The sequence below is a fragment of the Anomaloglossus baeobatrachus genome, chromosome 4 (genome assembly GCF_048569485.1).
Source record: "Anomaloglossus baeobatrachus isolate aAnoBae1 chromosome 4, aAnoBae1.hap1, whole genome shotgun sequence".
In the NCBI taxonomy this organism is placed as follows: Eukaryota; Metazoa; Chordata; class Amphibia; order Anura; family Aromobatidae; genus Anomaloglossus; species Anomaloglossus baeobatrachus.
This window is the reverse complement of record NC_134356.1, coordinates 490,280,201-490,300,166: the sequence shown is the minus strand read 5'-3', so window position 1 is coordinate 490,300,166 and position 19,966 is coordinate 490,280,201. Positions and strand designations below refer to the sequence as shown.

General features: G+C 46.3%; 1 protein-coding gene across 1 annotated transcript in view; it reads right to left on the bottom strand.

Annotated features, from left to right (window-relative positions):
* Positions 1 to 19,966, bottom strand: part of MYO5A (myosin VA) — a 276,256-nt gene that overhangs the window by 121,471 nt on the left and 134,819 nt on the right. Inside the window, exons 7-11 of the mRNA XM_075345778.1 lie at positions 19,021 to 19,102; positions 17,005 to 17,112; positions 16,800 to 16,906; positions 8,162 to 8,427; positions 5,218 to 5,299 (exon numbers count right to left, since the gene is read on the bottom strand). Coding sequence (XP_075201893.1) covers positions 5,218 to 5,299; positions 8,162 to 8,427; positions 16,800 to 16,906; positions 17,005 to 17,112; positions 19,021 to 19,102 — 645 coding nt within the window. The remainder of the gene's footprint in view (positions 1 to 5,217; positions 5,300 to 8,161; positions 8,428 to 16,799; positions 16,907 to 17,004; positions 17,113 to 19,020; positions 19,103 to 19,966) is intronic.

Here is a 19,966-nt window from a genome sequence, read left to right as displayed (position 1 = left end):
TACCCTGTTTCCCCGAAAATAAGACAATGTCTTATAATTTTTTTTTCCCTGAAAAAAGTGCTAGGTCTTATTTTCAGGGGGTGTCTTATTCTCAGGGAGACATGGTTGGGGTTAAGTTAACCCCCCACAAAAAGCAGACCCCCCTCATCCCAGGATCATCATACTTACCAACCCAGGGCGTCTGTATGGCTCCCAGATCCTCCTGTGATCTCCCAGCAGGTACGCTGCACGCCTCCCCTGCATCTGGCTGACATCAGATCACACACACACACACACCCCACATAATTCCTCCCTGTGATCTCCCTGCAGCTGTGTTTCTCTGCGTCTGGCCGACACTCACACATCAGAACAGTCTCACACATCAGGCAGGCAGCAAACACACACACACACACACACACACACACACACAACTTCTCCCTGTGCCCTCCTGTGGGCGGTCCCAGCAGCTGTGCTGCACGCCGTCCTCCTCTGCCTCCTTCCGACACTCACAGATCCGATCGCATATATTCACACACACACACACACACACACACACATCAGACAACATACACGCACACATCCGATCGCATACACTTACACACACTCACGATATCGCACATACGCGCTCTCACACTCACAACATCCGGAGATACCACATGCTTCCGGCCATGTGATCCTCGGCAGGTCCTGGAAGATCACTGCATGCACAGTATCGCCGCCGAGAAGCAAGCGATATCGCTGGATGTTGTGAGTGTGTGGATGCGATTTGTAGTGCGTGCGTGCGTGCGTGTTCCGCCATAGGACCTTTATGTGCTCACCTGCTCCCGGTCGGCGTCTGGTAAGTATGATCGGGGGACTTCTTTCTTCTGTCTTCTCTCTTCTGGGGGTGCCCGCTGTCTATAATGAAGTGTCCTGCAGTGTCTTTAACTTTTTCACCGTTGCATGACACTTCATTATTGACTGCGGCTAGGTCTTATTTTCAAGGGATGTCTTATATTAAAGCTTATATTAAAGCTTCCCTGAAAACTCCTAGGAGGTCTTATTTTCGGGGGACGTCTAATTTTCGGGGAAACACGGTATATTTAGAACAGTGACCACACAAAAAAAAAAAACAGAGGTCTGATTTTTCCCTACAGGTCTATGAATCAGCAGGCAAAAATGTTAAAAGGTTTAAAGGGACCAGGTGCAATATGCACACAGAACCACGAGCAGCTCAGGGTGCATATTGCTAATCTCTGCCTAACTGTCCCTGTATCTAGTACCATAGATAAAGAATCGGGACTTCTGATCATGCGCCTGACCAGAAAACCAGCAGTGGCAGCTAAGAGGTGAACGCGACCATCCTCTAACGTTGCACATACATTAGTATGTTAGTACACCCATAGGGGCCAACTAGCCAGGGGAGGTAACGCCCTTGCAACTAGTCGCTATCCTGATTAGCATATGATCAAAGATCTTTGGAAATACTTTTTCTAAAGATCCCTTTATGTATGCTACTGCATACAGGGACGGTTAGGCAGGGATTAGCAATATGCGCCCAGAACTGCTTGTAGTCCTGGGTGCCATACTGCACCTGACAGGTTCCCTTTAACTTCTTTCTTCAGGATCACATCGCTTCCCAGCCTCGCTGGTTCCTATTTACCAGGCGGGTGGTGCCTCTTAAAAAGATGGAGAGTTCAGGCCGGCAGCATCGTCGCACCACTCATCCAAACTGGTTGCTCTACTATGCTTCAAAGAGACAGCTTTACCTCTGCTACATCACAGGAGAACAGGGAAACCGATGCTGATCAAATCCAGGGATCCGGCTAGTTTCAGAGCAGCGCTTACAAGGTGTATAGCAAGAAGCTTGCAATCACGCGCTCCTTGCTGGGGAAATTGGCCACCTCTGATAGATGGCAGAGGTGACCGCTAATCTAGCCAGTGAACCGCAAACTATCAAATTAAATATCCCTCAGTTCTTAAAAGCAGAGATGATGTTTAATAAGAGGTAAATTGTATGTTTTCAAAAATACTTTGCAATTATAGAAATTCGATAAGATGAGACAACCCCATTTAAAGGCAAAAGATTCACCTGCATCACTAATGCTTTTTATATTATATCAAAGGGATCTGAAATAAAAAATGAGGCAACCTTACCAATATGAAGAGAGTCTCAGTGGTTTGGGGTACAGCACCTTGTGGACCAGCTACAAACACACTGTGGCTGCTTCGATGCTGCAGTCAGGCTCCCTTCCATCACTGGCCTAATTCTAAATAACTTACAATTGGCAATAAGGGGCTGAGAGACCATGACGGCTATATCACACTACACAGGGCTCCTGTGCAGACTATTACCACTGAGACGCACAGGTCTAGATACAATAATAGGATGTAACCAAGTTAATTTGCTAAGTTGCTTCCTTTTCTATTTTCGATGCACTTAACAATGGATGACAAGATGACTGCGGGATCCAACAGTCTGTTACTATGTAAAACCATTGGGTTTATTTTGTTTATAACATAAGTAGATGGCAGCAGTGAGATCCGGAGGAAAGCAGAGCTCTATATCCAGACACAGCTCACAGCCTGGTCTGATCATTTTCTGGGAGTGTACTCTCTTTATTTCTACACTGCATGACGCCTCCTGCTTATGATTATTCAACATTATAAAAAGGAAAAAGTAATCGCCCCAGAGACGAATCTCTACTAACTCTTCCTTGGTAAGGGGAAATTAGAATTGAGACTTAAAGGGGTATTCCCATCTCCAAGATCCTATTCTAACATGTAGTAGGGGTAACAATATTAATATTAGCAAATATCTGCAATTAGAAATGTAGTATAGTTCTCCTGATTCACTGTCACTTGCCTCATGTTCAGGGCATTGCAGTACCTTAGGTATCCATGGTTTTAACCGTGCATAAATTAGTTGCTTGTGGTCATAACCATGGATACCCAAGCTGCAATGCCCTGCACATGAGCTAAGCGACAGTGAATCAGAAGAACTATACTACATTTCTAGTTGGCGGTATTTGCTAATATTCTTATTATTACACCTACTTCATATTAGAATAGGATCTTTGAGATTTGATTACGCCTTGGTTTCAGTTTTTATTTCATAAATCTATGGTGCATACTAAAATAAGCAACTTTGTAATATACCTTATCAGACAAATCTGCTTCTTTCTCTGCCAGAATTGATCAGTCATTATCAAGATTCTCAATTCTGGGGTAAAATTTGTGGTCAGTGAAGACTTTCCCATTACTGAGATGGCAGTTGTTACTGATGAGATACTATGATGACAGGAGAAGCTAGAGGCAGTAGGAGGAGCTAGAGGCAGAGGGAGGAGCTACAGGGAGAGGGAGGGGCTACAGGCAGAGCTCCTCAAACTTCTACGTAACTACATAGAATCTCATCAGTTACAGCGCTCATCTATCTCAGTAATGGGAAAGTCTTCACTGACTACAGATTTTTACCTCAAAATTGAGAATTTTGATATCAACTTTCAATTCTGGCAGAGAAAGAAGCAGATTTGTCTGATATTATATTACAAAGTTGCTTATTTTCATGTGCACTATTGATTTCCGAAAAAAATTACAACAACAGTTGCAAGTAAGCCGGACAACCCCTTTAAGTCTCAATTCTAATTTCCCTTCCAAGGGGGTGTTAGCAGAGAAGTCTCTGGCGTTTACTTTTTCCTTTTTATGATGTTGACCAATCCTACGTAGGAGGCATCATGCAGCGGAGATCAGAAATAAAAACTATGTTTTACTCAGCTGTGCAGACACTATGCCATGATGTAGCCAGTTTAGCATAGTACAACTGATGAAAGGTCCTGTTTAGCAAACTTTCCAGATAGTTTTCATTACGGATGCAATTTTGAAAAAATGTTATAAATCTGTTCGAGATCTTGCTTGTGATGGTTTGTTTTCCCTCACTTTTCTTTGTGCTAGTGGTAGCAGGAGTAAGGGGCCTATACAGCAATCTCCACAATATGATAAGTATCTACAATTTCAGGGAGGGTATAGAAAGAGTGACACAGAAGGAGGAAATAAAGGGGGGAAAAAAGGGGGGGAAAAAGGGGAAAGAAAGGGGAAAGAAAGGGAAAACAAGGGGAAAGAAAGGGAAAAGGGTGAAAAAAGGGAAAGAAGGGGAAAGAAAGGGAGACAGGGGACAGAAAGGGAGAAAGGGGAAAGAAAGGGAAAGAAAAAGGGAAAAAAAAACAGGAGAAGGGGGGAAGGGGGGAGAAAAGGGGAAGGAGGGGAGAGGGGGGGGGGAAGGAGGGGGAAAGGGGGGGAAGGAGGGGGAAAGGGGGGGGAGGGGGGGAAAGGGGGGGGAGGAGGGGGAAGGAGGGTGAAAAAGGGGAAGGGGGAAGGGAAAGGGAGGGAGGGGGGGAAGGAAAAGAAAAAGGGAAAGGGAAAAAAAGGGAAAGGCAAAAGAGGAAAGGTGAATGAGGAAAGGAAAAAGGGAAAAGGAAAAGAAAAAGGGAAAGGGAAAAGAAAAAAGGGAAAGGAAAAGAAAAAGGGAAAGGGAAAGGGAAAAGAAAAGGGGAAAGGGAAGGAAGGGAGGGAAAGGAGGTAAGGGAGAGAGGGAAGGAAATGAAGAAAGAAAAAAGGAAAAAAAAGAAGGAAGAGAAGGAAGGCCGAGACTCCGTGCAATTGATTAACTAAAGGTAATAACTTCCATATGTGAAAATTATTTTTTACATATTAAAAGGTTTCCATTGCCTTTAAGTATAAACAGAGATGGAAAATTTGTCTGGTCTAAACATTTATTACTGAAGTTTCAGCCTGAAATTTGACTGATCGCATTGCTGCAACAACGTATGCTTGCTTTAAAAACCACAAGAAAGGCCGCAAGATCATGATGATCAGCAAGCATCTCCTGAAGGCCGACAATCAAGAGAGTAACCCTGCTGTACTATGGCATGCAAATTGAAAATAAGTGTTTGGTTGAGTGGTGAGGATCAGGATTCAGGCATAAAAAAAACCAAAAAAACAAACAAACAGATGTCCTGCACCAAAACATCTTTTGCTTCACAAAAATAAACCACATTTTTAGTCCATGACCAGTATAAAGGAAAAATAAACCCCATTTTTAGCTGACCACCAGTATAAAGGAAAAATAAACCCCATTTTTAGCTGACCACCGGTATAAAGGAAAAATAAACCCCATTTTTAGCCTACACCCAGAATAAAGGAAAAATACATCCCATTTTTAGCTGACCACTAGTATAAAGAACAAGGTCCATAGCTTCTTACCAGGTTAAACTGCTGCTGTAGCTTCTCATTGGCGTAGTTGATACAAAACTGTTCAAAGCTGTTTATTTCAAATGTTTCAAACCTGTAAAAATATATATATGATGCGGCTTCAACCTTGCTTTGTTTTATACCAGAATGACTGGCAGGTAATATTACATTCTCCCTCCAGCAGGCACTGCAGGAAAAACGCCTGACTTGCCATGGATTTCCCCAGTATAATCAGCTGTATGTCGGTAGTTGGGGTGCAGGACACAGGACCGGAGAATCCCAATCTGAATATTTTGTTTTCCTGAAGAGTCACCCCCTCTACCTTTTGATTCCATAAAGGGAATCTGACAGCAGCTTTTTGCTATCTCATCTGAGAGCAGTGTAATGTGGAGACAGAGACCCTGATTCCAGCGATGTGTCACTTTAAAAATTGATCATTTTAACCAGGCAACAAATTTAATTTACAATTCCATGAAAAAGACTGGATTAATACATGTTCTGACTTCTATATTTCTTTAGATGTGTGCCAGTTTTATTGTATGCTATGGTGCACAAAATGATGCCAATGTCTTCTTCATTGCCAAGTGTATGATATTTAGATGTAAGGGTTAAAAACACATGTAAATCTCACTTTGCAACACCATGAGGCACAACAATGCTTTTTACAAAGAGACAAAGTTTATAATCATCCTGGTCCTGTAACCCAGCGTTCCTTGAGGCAACACAGTCAGCAAATGTATCACATTACTTCTGGAGCTATTAAAATGTGCGCAAGACTGTGGGAAGCTGCTTAAAATAGCTGACTACATACTAAGTGCAGAACAAAAGACCGGTAAACAGCTTACTATGAAGATATAAAATCACCAAGCTGGTAACACACAGAGAATAATATGACAATGATACTAGATGTTATTTCACTGACCAGGCATGTCAATTAATAAACGTGGGCAGATCCATTGAGCACATACAAGTAATGGATACGTTTCTTTTTTGCAGTGTTATCCCATTCATTTCAATGAGACAGCACGGTAACACCTTGCATAGCCACTACAAAAAAAATTAAGTATGAGACAGTCCGGAACATGAAGATGCTGCAGAACCCAATCACGCATCACTGCCCCTTTAAATTTCTGCCAGAACAGGCCATAAATATCAGACCAGGGTCTGATGCTCTTTAGCCCATCTAAGGAAAAATGGATGGATAGTCCCTTTTAAAGAGAAGCGGTCACCGGATTAAGCTGCGGCCACCACTGGTGGGCTCTTATATACAGCATTATAACATGATATATATAAGAGCCCAGGCCGCTGTATAGAACGTAAAAATCACTTTATAATACTCACCTGAGAGACAGGGCGGTGCAGACCGGTTGGATGGGTGTCTCCGTTCTCCGGTACCGGCACCTCCTCTTTCATCCATCTTTGTCCTCCTTCTTCTGAAGCCTGAGTGCATGACGCATCCTACATCACGTTCACAAGCCAGCATTGAGGTCCTGCACAGGTGCACAATACTTTGATCTGCCGTGCTCAGGGCAGATCAAAGTGCGCCTGCGCAGGACCCTAGTATCCTATGTCATCCACACAAGCGGACACTAGGGTCCTGCGCAGACGCACTTTGATCTGCCCTGAGCAGGCCAAATCAAAGTATTGTAGTGTACCTGCGCAAGACCTCAATGCCGGCTTGTGTGCGTGACGTAGGATGCGTCATGCACTGACGCTTCAGAAGGAGGACAAAGATGGCCAAAAGAGGAGGCGCCGGTACCGGAAAACTGAGACACCCATCCAACCAGTCTGCATCGCACCACTCCTCAGGTGGGTATTATAAAGTAATTTTTACATTCTACACAGCGGCCTGGGCTCTTATATACAGCATGTTAGAATGCTGTATAAGAGCTCACTGGTGGTGGCCGCAGCTTATAGTCCCCAAATCTGGTGACAAGTTCCCTTTAAGGTTTTTGTGCTCAGGGACAAAAATATTGAAGCCCTATCCCTATTATAGACCATCAATGTTTGATAAGTGACATAGTTTGTAAGGTGGAAGTAAGACATTATGTCCATCTAGTTCAGCCTATTTTTAGTGCAGCTGTTCTGCAGTGTTGAACCAGGGGAAGGTAAAACCCACAGAGTAAGAGCCAATTTTCTTCATAGGGAAAAATATTCTTACCAGACTCCTAATCTGGGTCAACTATCTACCTGTAATATTATGTTATTCATAACCTTTTATACTGTTGCTTTCAAGAAAAGCATCCATTCCTCTCAAATTCATTCAGTGAGTTGACCATCACCACTTCCCCAGGAAGAGAGTTCAAGAGCCTTACTGCTCTTACCGTGAAGAACCCTCTTCTATGCTGGTGCAGAAATTTTCTTTCCTCCAATCGAAGAGAATGCCCCCTGGGAGACAAACATCCAGGACCTCCAGCAAATATTCAATGGAGGGAACGCATTGCTAGTAGTACTGTTGGCTCATTCATGGATGTCAGTAATATTTCTAACTGAAGTGAGACACACCGGATCCTTATCCTCCAAGGAAATCATCTTCCCAGAGCCCTCATACACATTACATGGCTTAACATTTTAATAATGGAGGGTTTAACTGATTTAATTCTAATATGTATGACGGGGGGGCTTTAATGTGTTTGACAACAGGGACCCCAGAAATCACACCACCAAGGATCAAAATAATACTTCTTGGTATAAAGGCCACATTACACATTGAACCTGACATTGATTTGTATCATGTCTGCTAATGGAGCGCTAACTAAAATCAGACTTTCATGACGCAAAGCCAAAAAACCCCACATATTACTAATAGCTATTAATAAACAATGAACAGAAAATAAATGGCTAAAAACTTACCATTTTCCCTAAACGATGTTACACGTCTGAGCAACAAACCGTATTATTCTAAGTGTAATAAGTATCTAACGCAATATAGGAATAATCAGGAATACATATTTACCCATAGATATCCAGGACTCCAATGAAGGAATTTTGCTTGGCAGATGACAGTAGGGCTTTATTCACATGACAAACAATCCAATTAAACAAGTACGCATAAATGTGTTTGGACAGAGCGTCCCTGGCATTGACGGCTTGTAGCCGGGAAATTGGCTTGATATATGTCTCGGCGGCGGTTACAAGCTTCCGATGGCAAAGCCAGTGAGACATTTCTTCATAGTCCACTCCCATCAGATCACAAAATAGGAGAAGAGGTGGATGCTTTGGCTGAAATTAAAATATAAAGCCCATAAGAAAAGTATTTCATTAATTGACAAAATCTTAATCTTTTATCCCAAATAAGAAAAAGCTTGGGCATTATTGATGAAGTCAGCTTAGCTCATTGTAGACTATTTATACTTAAATGTATAGGTAAAAATTGAAACTCCCTAAACTTTTAACACTTCTGATGAATAGTGCTTCAAAGAGGCAGCAATATATCGGAGAACGTGCAAAACCCAAGAGCAGCAAGAGACCAGCCACCAGTAGAGGCGTGCGCACCCATAGACTTTCTATACCGCTCGAACACGACTGTATGGATGCTTAGACGAAGGTGGAGCGCTTCTGATCAATGGTTTGATCAATCAGTTTCACTCTCAAAACTCAAACCGCCATCAATCAACAGTACTTCACAAGAGGAATAATATATCAAAAATTGCTTGGATGTTTAGTTCCACTTTACACAACACACCAACAGCTCCAAAAGGTAAATGAAAGGAACTCTTGTACAACAGTGTATGGTAAAAAAAAAAAAAAAAAAAGGATACCTTCGATATTTTGCTGTATTTTTAATATGTAATTTAAAGGGGTATTCCTATCTCCAAGATGCTATTCCCATATTCAAGGGGTAATAATAATAATATTAGCAAATACTTCATATTATAGCCATGTCTCTGACCTCATGTTCAGGGCATTGCTGCTTAGGTATCAGGTATCCATGGTTACGACCATGAGCAACTATCTAAGGCCTAAGACACATGGCAAGAAAAACGGTGCGAGTGGAGTGCGATAAAAAAAAAGAGAATTTTGTTTACTTACCGTAAATTCTTTTTCTTATAGTTCCGACATGGGAGACCCAGACCATGGGTATATAGCTTCTGCCTCTGGAGGACACACAAAGTACTACACTAAAAGTGTAGCTCCTCCCTCCGAGCATATACACCCCCTGGATGACAAATCCAACCAGATAAGTGCAAAAGCTGAAGGAGGACATCCACCCATAAGTAGAGATAGAGTAAAACTCGGAATAACCGGAACCTCTGTCTACAACAACAGCCGGTGAAAAACACACGGAACAAGAAAACTGCCAACAGGCAACAGGGAGGGTGCTGGGTCTCCCATGTCGGAACTATAAGAAAAAGAATTTACGGTAAGTAAACAAAATTCTCTTTTTCTTCATCGTTCCTTATGGGAGACCCAGACCATGGGACGTCTCAAAGCAGTCCATGGGTGGGAAATAAACAGAAACTGAGAAGTAGGCAAAACCTAACTTCACAAATGGGCGACAGCCGCCCGAAGGATGCGTCTGCCCAAGCTCGCATCTGCCGAAGCATGAGCATGCACTTGGTAGTGCTTCGAAAAGGTGTGCAGACTAGACCAAGGGGCAGCCTGACAGACCTGCTGAGCCGTAGCCTGGTGCCTGAAAGCCCAAGAGGCACAGACAGCTCTGGTCGAGTGCGCCTTAATCCCCGGCGGGGGAGGCACCTGAGAACATTGGTAGGCATCGGATATGGCCGACCTAATCCAACGAGCTAGGGTTGGTTTAGAAGCCGAGAGACCCTTGCGCTGACCTGTGGTCAGCACAAAAAGAGAGGTGCACTGCCTAAGAACATCGGTGCGTGACACATAGATCCGGAGCGTCCGCACCAAATCTAAAGCATGCAACGCTTTCTCAAAGTGATGCACAGGGGCCGAACAAAGGGAAGACAATGAAATGTCCTGGTTAAGGTGGAAAGGAGACACCACCTTAGGGAGAAAGCCCAGAGTCGGACGGAGAACCACCTTGTCTTGGTGAAAAAACCAAAAAGGGTGACTCCGAAGAGAGCACAGTCAAATCAGAGACTCTCCTGAGAGAAGTTATGGCCACCAGAAAGACCACTTTCTGTGAAAGACGAAACAACGAAACCTCCCTAAGAGGCTCAAAGGGGGGTTTCTGTAAGGCCGTGAGGACCAGATTAAGGTCCCAGGGATCCAGAGGCCGCCGGTAAGGCGGAATGATGTGAGATGCGCCCTGCATGAAGGTGCGCACCTGGGTCAGTCGGGCGATACGCCGCTGGAACAACACTGACAGAGCAGAGACCTGTCCCTTGAGGGAATTGAGGGACAGTCCTAGCTGCAGACCGGACTGTAGAAAGGACAGGATGGTCGGCAAGGAAAACGGCCAAGGAGCATGGCCGGAAGAGCGACACCAGGACAGGAAAATTCTCCAAGTCCTGTGGTAAATCCTGGCCGAGGAAGACTTCCGAGTGACCTCGGAAGGAATGCCTGAAGCCGAAAGGATCCAAGGCTCAAGAGCCACGCCGTCAATCTGAGAGCCGCAGAATTCTGGCGGAAAACGGACCCTGTGAGAGAAGGTCTGGGCGGTCCGGGAGATGCCACGGCACCTCTACGGACAGACGGAGCAGGTCTGGGAACCAAACTCGCCTGGGCCAGTCTGGGGCGATGAGTACGACCCGACAGCCCTCCATTCTGCTCTTGCGCAGGACTCTGGGCAAGAGAGCTAGAGGGGGAAACACGTAGGCCAGACGGAACTGGGACCAATCCTGAACCAGCACGTCCGCCGCCAAGGCCTGAGGATCGTGGGAGCGAGCCACGTAAACCGGGACCTTGTTGTTGTGCCGGGATGCCATTAGATCCACTTCCGGAGTGCACCACTTGCGGCAGATTGACCGGAACACTGCCGGATGCAGGGCCCACTCGCCGCTGTCCACGGTTTGACGGCTGAGATAATCTGCCTCCCAGTTTTCTACGCCTGGGATGTGGACTGCGGATATGGTGGACTTGGAGTCTTCCGTCCACTGAAGGATGCGTTGAATTTCCAACAGGGCTAGGAGGCTGCGAGTCCCGCCCTGGTGATTGATGTAGGCAACTGCTGTCGCGTTGTCTGACTGGACTCGAATGTGCTTGCCCGCCGACAGGTGGTGAAAAGCTACGAGAGCTAGGAGCACAGCTCTGATTTCCAGCACATTGATCGAGAGGGCTGATTCGGACGGAGTCCAAGTGCCCTGTGCTCGGTGGTGGAGAAACACTGCTCCCCAGCCGGATAGACTGGCATCCGTGGTGAGAATCACCCAGGACGGGGCCAGAAAGGAGCGTCCCTGGGACAGAGAGAGTTTCCGAAGCCACCACTAAAGAGAGCTCCTGGTCTGTGGCGACAGAGCCACCAGCCTGTGCAAGGAAGAGGTCCGCTTGTCCCAACAGCGGAGAATGTCCAGCTGCAGGGGACGCAGATGGAACTGGCAAAGGGAACCGCTTCCATTGACGCCATCATCTGACCCAGCACCTGCATGAGGTGCCTGATGGAATGACGGCGGAGCCTCAGCAGAGAGCGAACCGCCAGATGAAGGGACTGCTGTTTGACTAAGGGCAGCTTCACAAGTGCCAGCAGAGTCTTGAATTGCATCCCTAGGTACGTAAGTTCCTGGGTCGGGGTCAGAGTGGACTTGCAAGTGTGGCGAGAGTGAGCGAGACACTCCGCTGACAGTCTGCACTGGATGAAGCCTTGACTAGAAGGTCGTCCAGGTAAGGAATCACTGCCAACCCCTGGAGGTGCAGAACCGCAACCACTGCTGCCATGACCTTGGTGAATATACAAGGGGCCGTGGCTAACCCGAAGGGGAGAGCCACGAATTGGAAATGTTCCTCTCCGATTACAAAACGTAGCCAACGCTGGTGTGAAACTGCGATTGGCACATGCAGATAGACATCTCTGATGTCGATGGATGCTAAGAAATCTCCTTGGGTCATTGACTGATCGCAGAGATTCCATGCAAAAATGCTGCACCTGAACATGCTTGTTGAGAAGCTTGAGATCCAGGTCGGAAGGCACCGTCATTTTCGGGGACTAGGAAGAGATTTGAGTAGAAATCTCAGAACCGTTCCCAGTCGGGAACTAGTACAATTACTCCACTGGCCTGCAAGAATGCCACTGCCTGTGAGAAGGCGGCGGCCTTGGAGCAGGGGGGAGTTGACAGAAAAACTCTGTTTGGCGGGCTGGATAGAATTCTATTCTGCAGCCGTGGGAGATGGTAACCCACACCCACTGATCGAAGACGTGTTGAAACCACACGTCGCCCAAGTGGGAGAGCCTGCCACCGACCAAGGACGTTGCTGGCGCGGCCAGATAATCAAGAGGAGGCTGCCTTGGTGGCAGCAGCTCCTGCGGACTTCTGAGGACGCGGCTTCATGCGCCAGTTGGTTTACGGACCTTGGCTGATTTAGTGGACGAGGCCGAGGGCTTAGAGGACGACCAGTTAGAGGAACGAAAGGAACGAAACCTCGACTGGTTCCTGCCCTGGACAGGTTTCCTGGGTTTGTGGCATGGAAGTACTCTTCCTGCCAAAAGCTTCCTTAATAATTTCATCCAGTTGTTCACCGAATAGACTGGTCCCAGCAAAAGGGAGCCCAGCAAGGAACTTCTTAAGAAGCATCTGCCTTCCACTCTTGAAGCCACAGGAGCCTGCGGATAGCGAGGGAAGTAGCCGAGGCCACCGCAGTGGGGTGACAGTCTCCAGCATGGCAGACATGGCATAGGATGAAAAGACTGAAGCCTGGAAGTTAAGGCAACCATTTCGGGCATAAAGTCCCTGGTGAGGGAATGCATCTCCTCCAGAGAAGCAGAGATGGCTTTGAGAGCCCGCACTGCTGCAAAAGATGGGGAGAACGAGGCCCCTGCCGCCTCATATATAGATTTGGCCAGAAGGTCAACCTGGCGGACAGTGGGATCCTTAGAGAGGTGCCGTCAGCCACTGATACAACTATCCGGGCTGAAAGTCTAGACACCAGAGGGTCCACCCTTGGTGAATGAGCCCACTCCTTGACCACCTCTGGTGGAAGGGGGAAACAGTCATCAGAACCACGCTTTGGGAAGCGTCTGTCAGGACAGGCTCTGGGCTTGGTCACAGTGGGCTGAAAAACTGGAGTGGTTAAGGAACACACTCCTTGTTCTCTTAAGGTATACTGATGCCTTTCTGCCAGAGGGGGATGCTCCCCTGATACAGGCGGATTGAGGTCCAGTACAAATATAATGGACACAAACAAATCATTAGCATCTGCGTCACCTTCGGACAGATCAATGGGGTACATGAAGTAGCGTCCGAGCTCCTAGTAAAGACATCCTCCTCGTCCTGCGAGTCAGCTCGTGAATCAGAGCTGCAGGACGAGGAAGGAAAGGGGACCCTGCGTCTCCTTTTAGGAGGACGGGGTCTGAGACCAGATGAAGAATCCTCTGTGAGCTTTGCTGAGCGAGCCGTAGCAGCAGAAGCGCCCTGAGAAGGGGGCTGATGCATGCTCAGCAGAGTCCGGGACAGCTGTCCCCTGGAGAGAGGGATTCTACCCAAACCGGGGGTTCAGCCACCGGAGCCGGAGCAGCTGGAGGGACCACTGATGAGCTTCCAGGCTGAGGGACCACTATGTTAGAGCAAGCATCACAATGTGGTTATGTGCTCGGTACAGCAGTACGAGTCTACGTGCAGTGCATATTAAGAACAGCCTTGCAGCCTTGCTCTGATGTGAGACATGCTGCAGAAGTGGGGGCTCTGTCCAGAATGACCCCCAGCAGAGTATATAAACAGAGTATATAAGCAGCTGCACAACCGGAGGTTGTGGCTTGCCAGACCGTTTAACATAGAGACATCTCTGTGCCCTCCAGATCCCCCAGCCCAGGCCCCCATTTGTCACAATGTGGTTATGCAGACATTGAGAACGCTGATAAAATGGCGCCGGAGCGAGGAGAGGGGGCGGGGCCTACTCTGAGAGCGGGATCCGGAGGGCAAATGAGGTATACAGGGGAGGGAATCTTTCCTCAGTGAGGAGTGTCCGTTCCCTGTGCTGAACAGCCGCTGGGCGGAGCCGCACTGTCCCTCTGCATGACTGACATGCAGGGGCAGTGAAATCGAAACTAGGCCTCAGGCGAAGCCGGGGCCTAGATTTAAACATGCGGCCAGCGTGCAGGCACCATCGGCGCGGTTCTCCAGTGAAAACTGGAGAACCGGCCGGAAATGTTAACACAGTCATATAACACACTCTCCCCAATATATAAAGTACAAGGGACCCCTGGAAAGACCACTTTCTGTGGTAATAACGTCTCAGTACTTAGCTTGTGAGACGCAGGTGCCAGGTCCCTGGGGGGTGAGCGCTCCGTCCGGCAGGATCCTGAAAGGGCTGCGGATGGAGACCGGTCTCCTGCAAAGCAGTGAGAACCGTGATGGCTTCCACTTCAAGCCAGAGCCTCAGGGGATGGTGAAGGAGCGCGGCATGTGAAATCAACCTTAACAGCACCGCCGACACAGTGGGGTGAGAAGGGACATGCCGGAAGTCCAGACTGGACCCACTGTTCTTCCAAATCTTTGAAATCAAAAATCAAAAATTAAAATTCAGAGAATGCGTGTGTGTGACCTCCTGAACACAAAGCATTGAACTGGTTGGATTTGTCATCCAGGGGGTGTATATGCTCGGAGGGAGGAGCTACACTTTTAGTGTAGTACTTTGTGTGTCCTCCGGAGGCAGAAGCTATACACCCATGGTCTGGGTCTCCCATAAGGAACGATGAAGAAAAAAAAAAAATCGCATTCCACTCGTACCAATATTAGCCTGTGTTTCAGCGCACATGAGCGATTATTTTATCAGCCCTAATCGGACCGAGAAAACATTCGCAGCTTGCTGCGATAGTAATGCGAGTCTCTCTCTCGCACCCATTCAAGTCTATGGGGTGAGAGAAAAAAAAAATTGCACTGCACTCGCAGTACACCGGTGTACCGCGAGTGCAGGGCGAGAATGGCAATAGCCGGCTACGGAGGAGAGAGGGAGATAAATCCCTCCACCCCCTCCTCCGTGCCGACCAGCCACTCCGCAGCAGCGGCCCGCCCCCGCAGCTGAGGTACACTCGCACGGTCGGACCTCAGTCGCAGGGACATTAGCATGACACTCGGCTCTGCTGTACTGCCAGCGTGAGCCGAGTGTCATGAGTGGGGATCGCAGTAATCCCCGTGTGGCCCCAGCCTAACTGTCACTATATGAGTGGACGTAACCATGAATACCTAAGCTCCAATGCCCCGCACATGAGGTCAGAGACATAGCTATATGAGGAGAACTTTACTACATTTCTAATTGGAGGTATTTGCTATTATTATTACACCTACTACATATTGGGATAGGATCTTAGAGAATGTAATACCCCAGACTATGCTGCCTTATTTCATACTACTCACGAGAAGCCCGCTACTACCATTACAAGTGCGGTGGCATTTGGTGAATAGTTATGAGTCTTCTGTATTCATGAGAGGAGCACTCCCCTGCATTGATAGTTGGCTGGCAGCTATGTATGCAAATACACAGCATTCATCAATCACTGTGGAGAGATGAGAAATCCGCTTAAAACAGATTTTTGGTTTAAGACAATTGTCTTTTCTTTTTAACTGTAGTGTGAGTGATCAGAGAGAAGCCCCTGCCTATAATCCTCTAACAGATGAGCTGATTGCAGCTGCTGAGCCACCATGACTATGCTTGCTGCCAATGCAGTAACTAATGCAGAATTCTCCCTGCAGACCAGCAGGGCTTTGTCCATTACCATGTCCCTCTTAAAAATGAAAGGACGTCGCAATTTACATCAATTAAAAGTATAGAGCTATTTGTGAGAAAAAATGTGTAGCCCCTGGGGAAAGTGTAATAAGTGCTTTTACGGTCAGAATGCAGGTCTAGCCCTGGTCGAGTTTGTCAGATTTCCGTTCCTCTTTGTTTCGGACGGCGTCTCCTGCTGAAACTTGCACAAGCTCAGCTCCTTAGAGACTTCTTTGAGTTCTAATAAGGTCAATTTGGCCCATAGAAGACTGAGAAGGCAAGCATGTACAAGAGACAACTACTGCTCAGCATCATCTGTAGACTTCTATGGACTACAATGTCTGCAAAGAAAGATATTTTATTTTTAATAAAAAAGGGACTTGATTGAGGATGGCCATTGTAGAAAGTCACTTTAGAGGGGCAGGCCACTTTAAGACTCATTTTAAAAATTGTGTAATTTAGCATCTTCCACAAATAAACCTTCCCCGTGAGTCTTCACTAGATTTCAGGAGACTGTATTTACATGGGAACTGTGGGATAGATAATACCAATGGGGAGCGGGTTGTTTATACCCACCCTGACACTGTCCCATCAGCATTAGCGTGTCAGACTGTGTAGGGACACCCCCATATGATGAGCAGGAATAGTAACACCCAGTTGTCAATTATTACTCCATTTTCAGGAGGAACATTATAATGCAGAGGTAAAGGGTGAAGATGCTCCAGCAGTGGGACCATAAGACTACTGTTTACTATAGCAGAAATGTCACCCATTGTTCTAGCTGCTAGTTTAAAAGACACCGTGCGATGCTGAAGAACACTTACCGGAATTACACAACTGTCGGAATCCCGAGACTTAATTTCTACATTTCCTAAGTGGAGTATAGAGGCTAAAATTCGAAAGATTCCCATCTGATATTGATCTCCAATTCCTTAAAACAGAAGTTTGAAAATTAATTAGACCCATACCTAAACAAGCAAATGCTACTAGACAAGCACTCATCTATGGTAGAGGTCCAGGATAGCCCACCTAGTAAAGCACAGGCTTGCCTGGTGTTCCTTAGTTCTTTTGCGTCATCAACGGCATCAATCACCGGGCTTCTCCCTTGGTTGGTATAGTGGAAACTACTGGCCTTTCCTGTGATAAAGAAGTGATATGTGTGAGAAATGTGATCACTATTTGTGGCCAATAAGAACTGACATCACAAAGAAGATCTCCAAACCCTGGACTGGGGTGCCGTTACATTGGATTTGGTGCAATCACGCATTTCACAGCCTACACTTTCCTAGTGAATCACCAGATCTTCATGATCCAGGTCTGCCCTTCCATCAAAGTGCAGCGTGAAGTTGGCAGACAGATATTATGACGATATGTGTGGTCATGACAACAGCTATAATTGATTTGTCACCACCTTATTTTTCACTGTAACAGCAGCTTCTGTATAAAGCCATTAAACACAATGTCGTAGGAAAGGGCAGGGGTGACGTCACCTTACAGAAACAATTCAGGGGAAACAAGTCTCATAGCCTCCTACCTATACAGGAATAGCTATCAATCTCTAGGGGAACATAAGGACACCGAGATCAATAATTCTGGAGACAAATCTGGGCCCAGGGGTGGCGCTCACTTCCTTCTGGATTTTAACAAATACTTCCAGATGACTTCACTTTCGGTGACCTTTGACGGCAGCAGATAAATAATAACATGCCTTCCGGCATATTAATGCAGCAGAACGGGTTTAAATCTTTATCTATGTATATACTTTCATACACATCATAATATACAATTAAGAACATAGAAAAGTTTACCCTACAATAAAGCGCTTGACCAATTTTTTGAAGATGGCTATAATGGATTACAACTTAACTTATGGGCATATTATTGTGCAGAAAAATAATCCATTTCCAAATCTACCTCTCTTGTCTACACACAGCACTAAAATGATGCAATGATAGGGAATGTGTTCCCCATACAGGAGTACAGGTGATAATGACACCATCTGCTAAATATGTGACAAGGAGTCCTCGCTGACACACCTCATCATCAGTCTAAAGAGCCATTTCTCCTGCATGTGTTCGCCAAGTGCAACCATCATTGCAGGCACAAAAGGATTGGCCATGTCAAACTTAAAGGGAACCTGTCAGGTCCAATATGCACTCAGAACCAAGAGCAGTTCTGGGTGTATACTGCTAATCCCTGCCTAACTATCCCTGTATACACTAGCATAGATAAAGAGATCTTTAGAAAAAGTATTTATAAAGATCTTTTACTGTATGCTAATGAGCGCAGGGACTAGTCCCCTGTGCGTTAGTTCCCCTGGCCAGTCGGCTCTATTAGCATGTTAGCATGCCCAGAGGTGCGTACTAACATGCTAATGAATGTGCAGCATCACAGGATGATCTCACTCACCTCTCCACCGCGTCCAACGGGGGATTTCGGCTTGGTGCGCATGACCCCGGAGTTTTGGTCATGCGCACTACTTCAGTTTGAAGCCAGAACGCGTCCACCCGACTTTATAGTGCGCATGACCCAAACTCCGGAGTCATGCACACTGAGCCGAAATCCAGCATCGGACGTGATGGCGGCGGAAAGGTGAGTGAGATCATCCTGTGACGCTGCGTATTCATTAGCATGTTAGCGCGCCCAAAGGTGCGTACTAACATGCTAATGGAGCCAACTGGCAAGGGGAACTAACACCCAGGGGACTAGTCCCCTCGCTCATTAGCATACAATATAAGATCTGTAGAAAAACATTTTTCTAAATCTCTCTTTATCTATGCTAGTGTATACAGGGACGGTTAGACAGGGATTAGCAATATACACCCAGAACTGCTCGTGGTTCTGGGTGCATATTGCACCTGACAGGTTCCCTTTAACATGTCAGGTCCTTTTCTTTTCTACTACAAAATCTGTCATACAGGTAGAATATCACATACTTCCATAAACATTAGATTGGTATGTCTTCTGCCCAACATTGACATCGTTCCCATGGCCATGTTTATTCTTCCCACTCAAGCACCCTTGTAGTGTTTGTCATACTTATACCTAGTTTAAGGACACTGAACTCCGGTAGAGAGGCAGAGGCGCACAATTGGTAAAATATGTGGTAATTTCTTTCCTCGTCCGCCTACAACAAAGAACAGCAAACACAGAGAAAAGTCAATCCATATATTACTGCATAGCTCACAAAGTCCGGCTCAGTAAGCATTAAATCTGACAGATGACCCCGTGCGTTGTAAGCAGTACACAGGCTGATTCAGCACGTGGACTGAAGAGTATGCCCGTTCTCGTTAGACTTTGGAAATAGTTCAGTTCCCAACAAGAGGCAACCGAGGAACAGAACATAGTACAATTTTTTTTTTATTTTTAATACCAATGTATTTAAGATTTACGCATTCAAAATTGCCAGGCCTTACACAATATCTTACAGACGTTCCTAACCTTAGTTGACCAGTCTGCGCCAAGCACTCAATCAGATGCCATCAGAGTCTGCATGGTGCAGTCACAGTCTATGGAGCAGCACATGTCTGGGAACAGAGGATGAGTGACCATGCATGAAGGCCAGATTAACCACAGTAAGATTATCCCCAGACAGAGCACTTTCGGAAGAAGATCACGGAATACTAGATCTATAAGAGCTATGAACCATGGGACTTACAGTGACAGAGGTCATGTGTGCTAATATACTGATGGGATTGTACTAACTGCAAAACAAGGGAATAAGTCTCTAGGTCTGTAGGACCATTTTCATATATAACTGAATATCAGAGAGAAGTTAGCAGTCTCATAAAAGGGAATCTGTCGCCAGATTTATGCAGCTCAATCTGATGACACCCGGGTTCTAGCACCGGATTACTTTATTAGTGGAGTAGTTCTAATGAGCCGAGGGCCAACTCTGCCTCCAGACCCCGATCAACAGCTTCCTCCCTACATACAGTATAGGTAGATAGCTGTCAATCAGCAGCGGAAAGACAGGGTGTGCACACAGCTC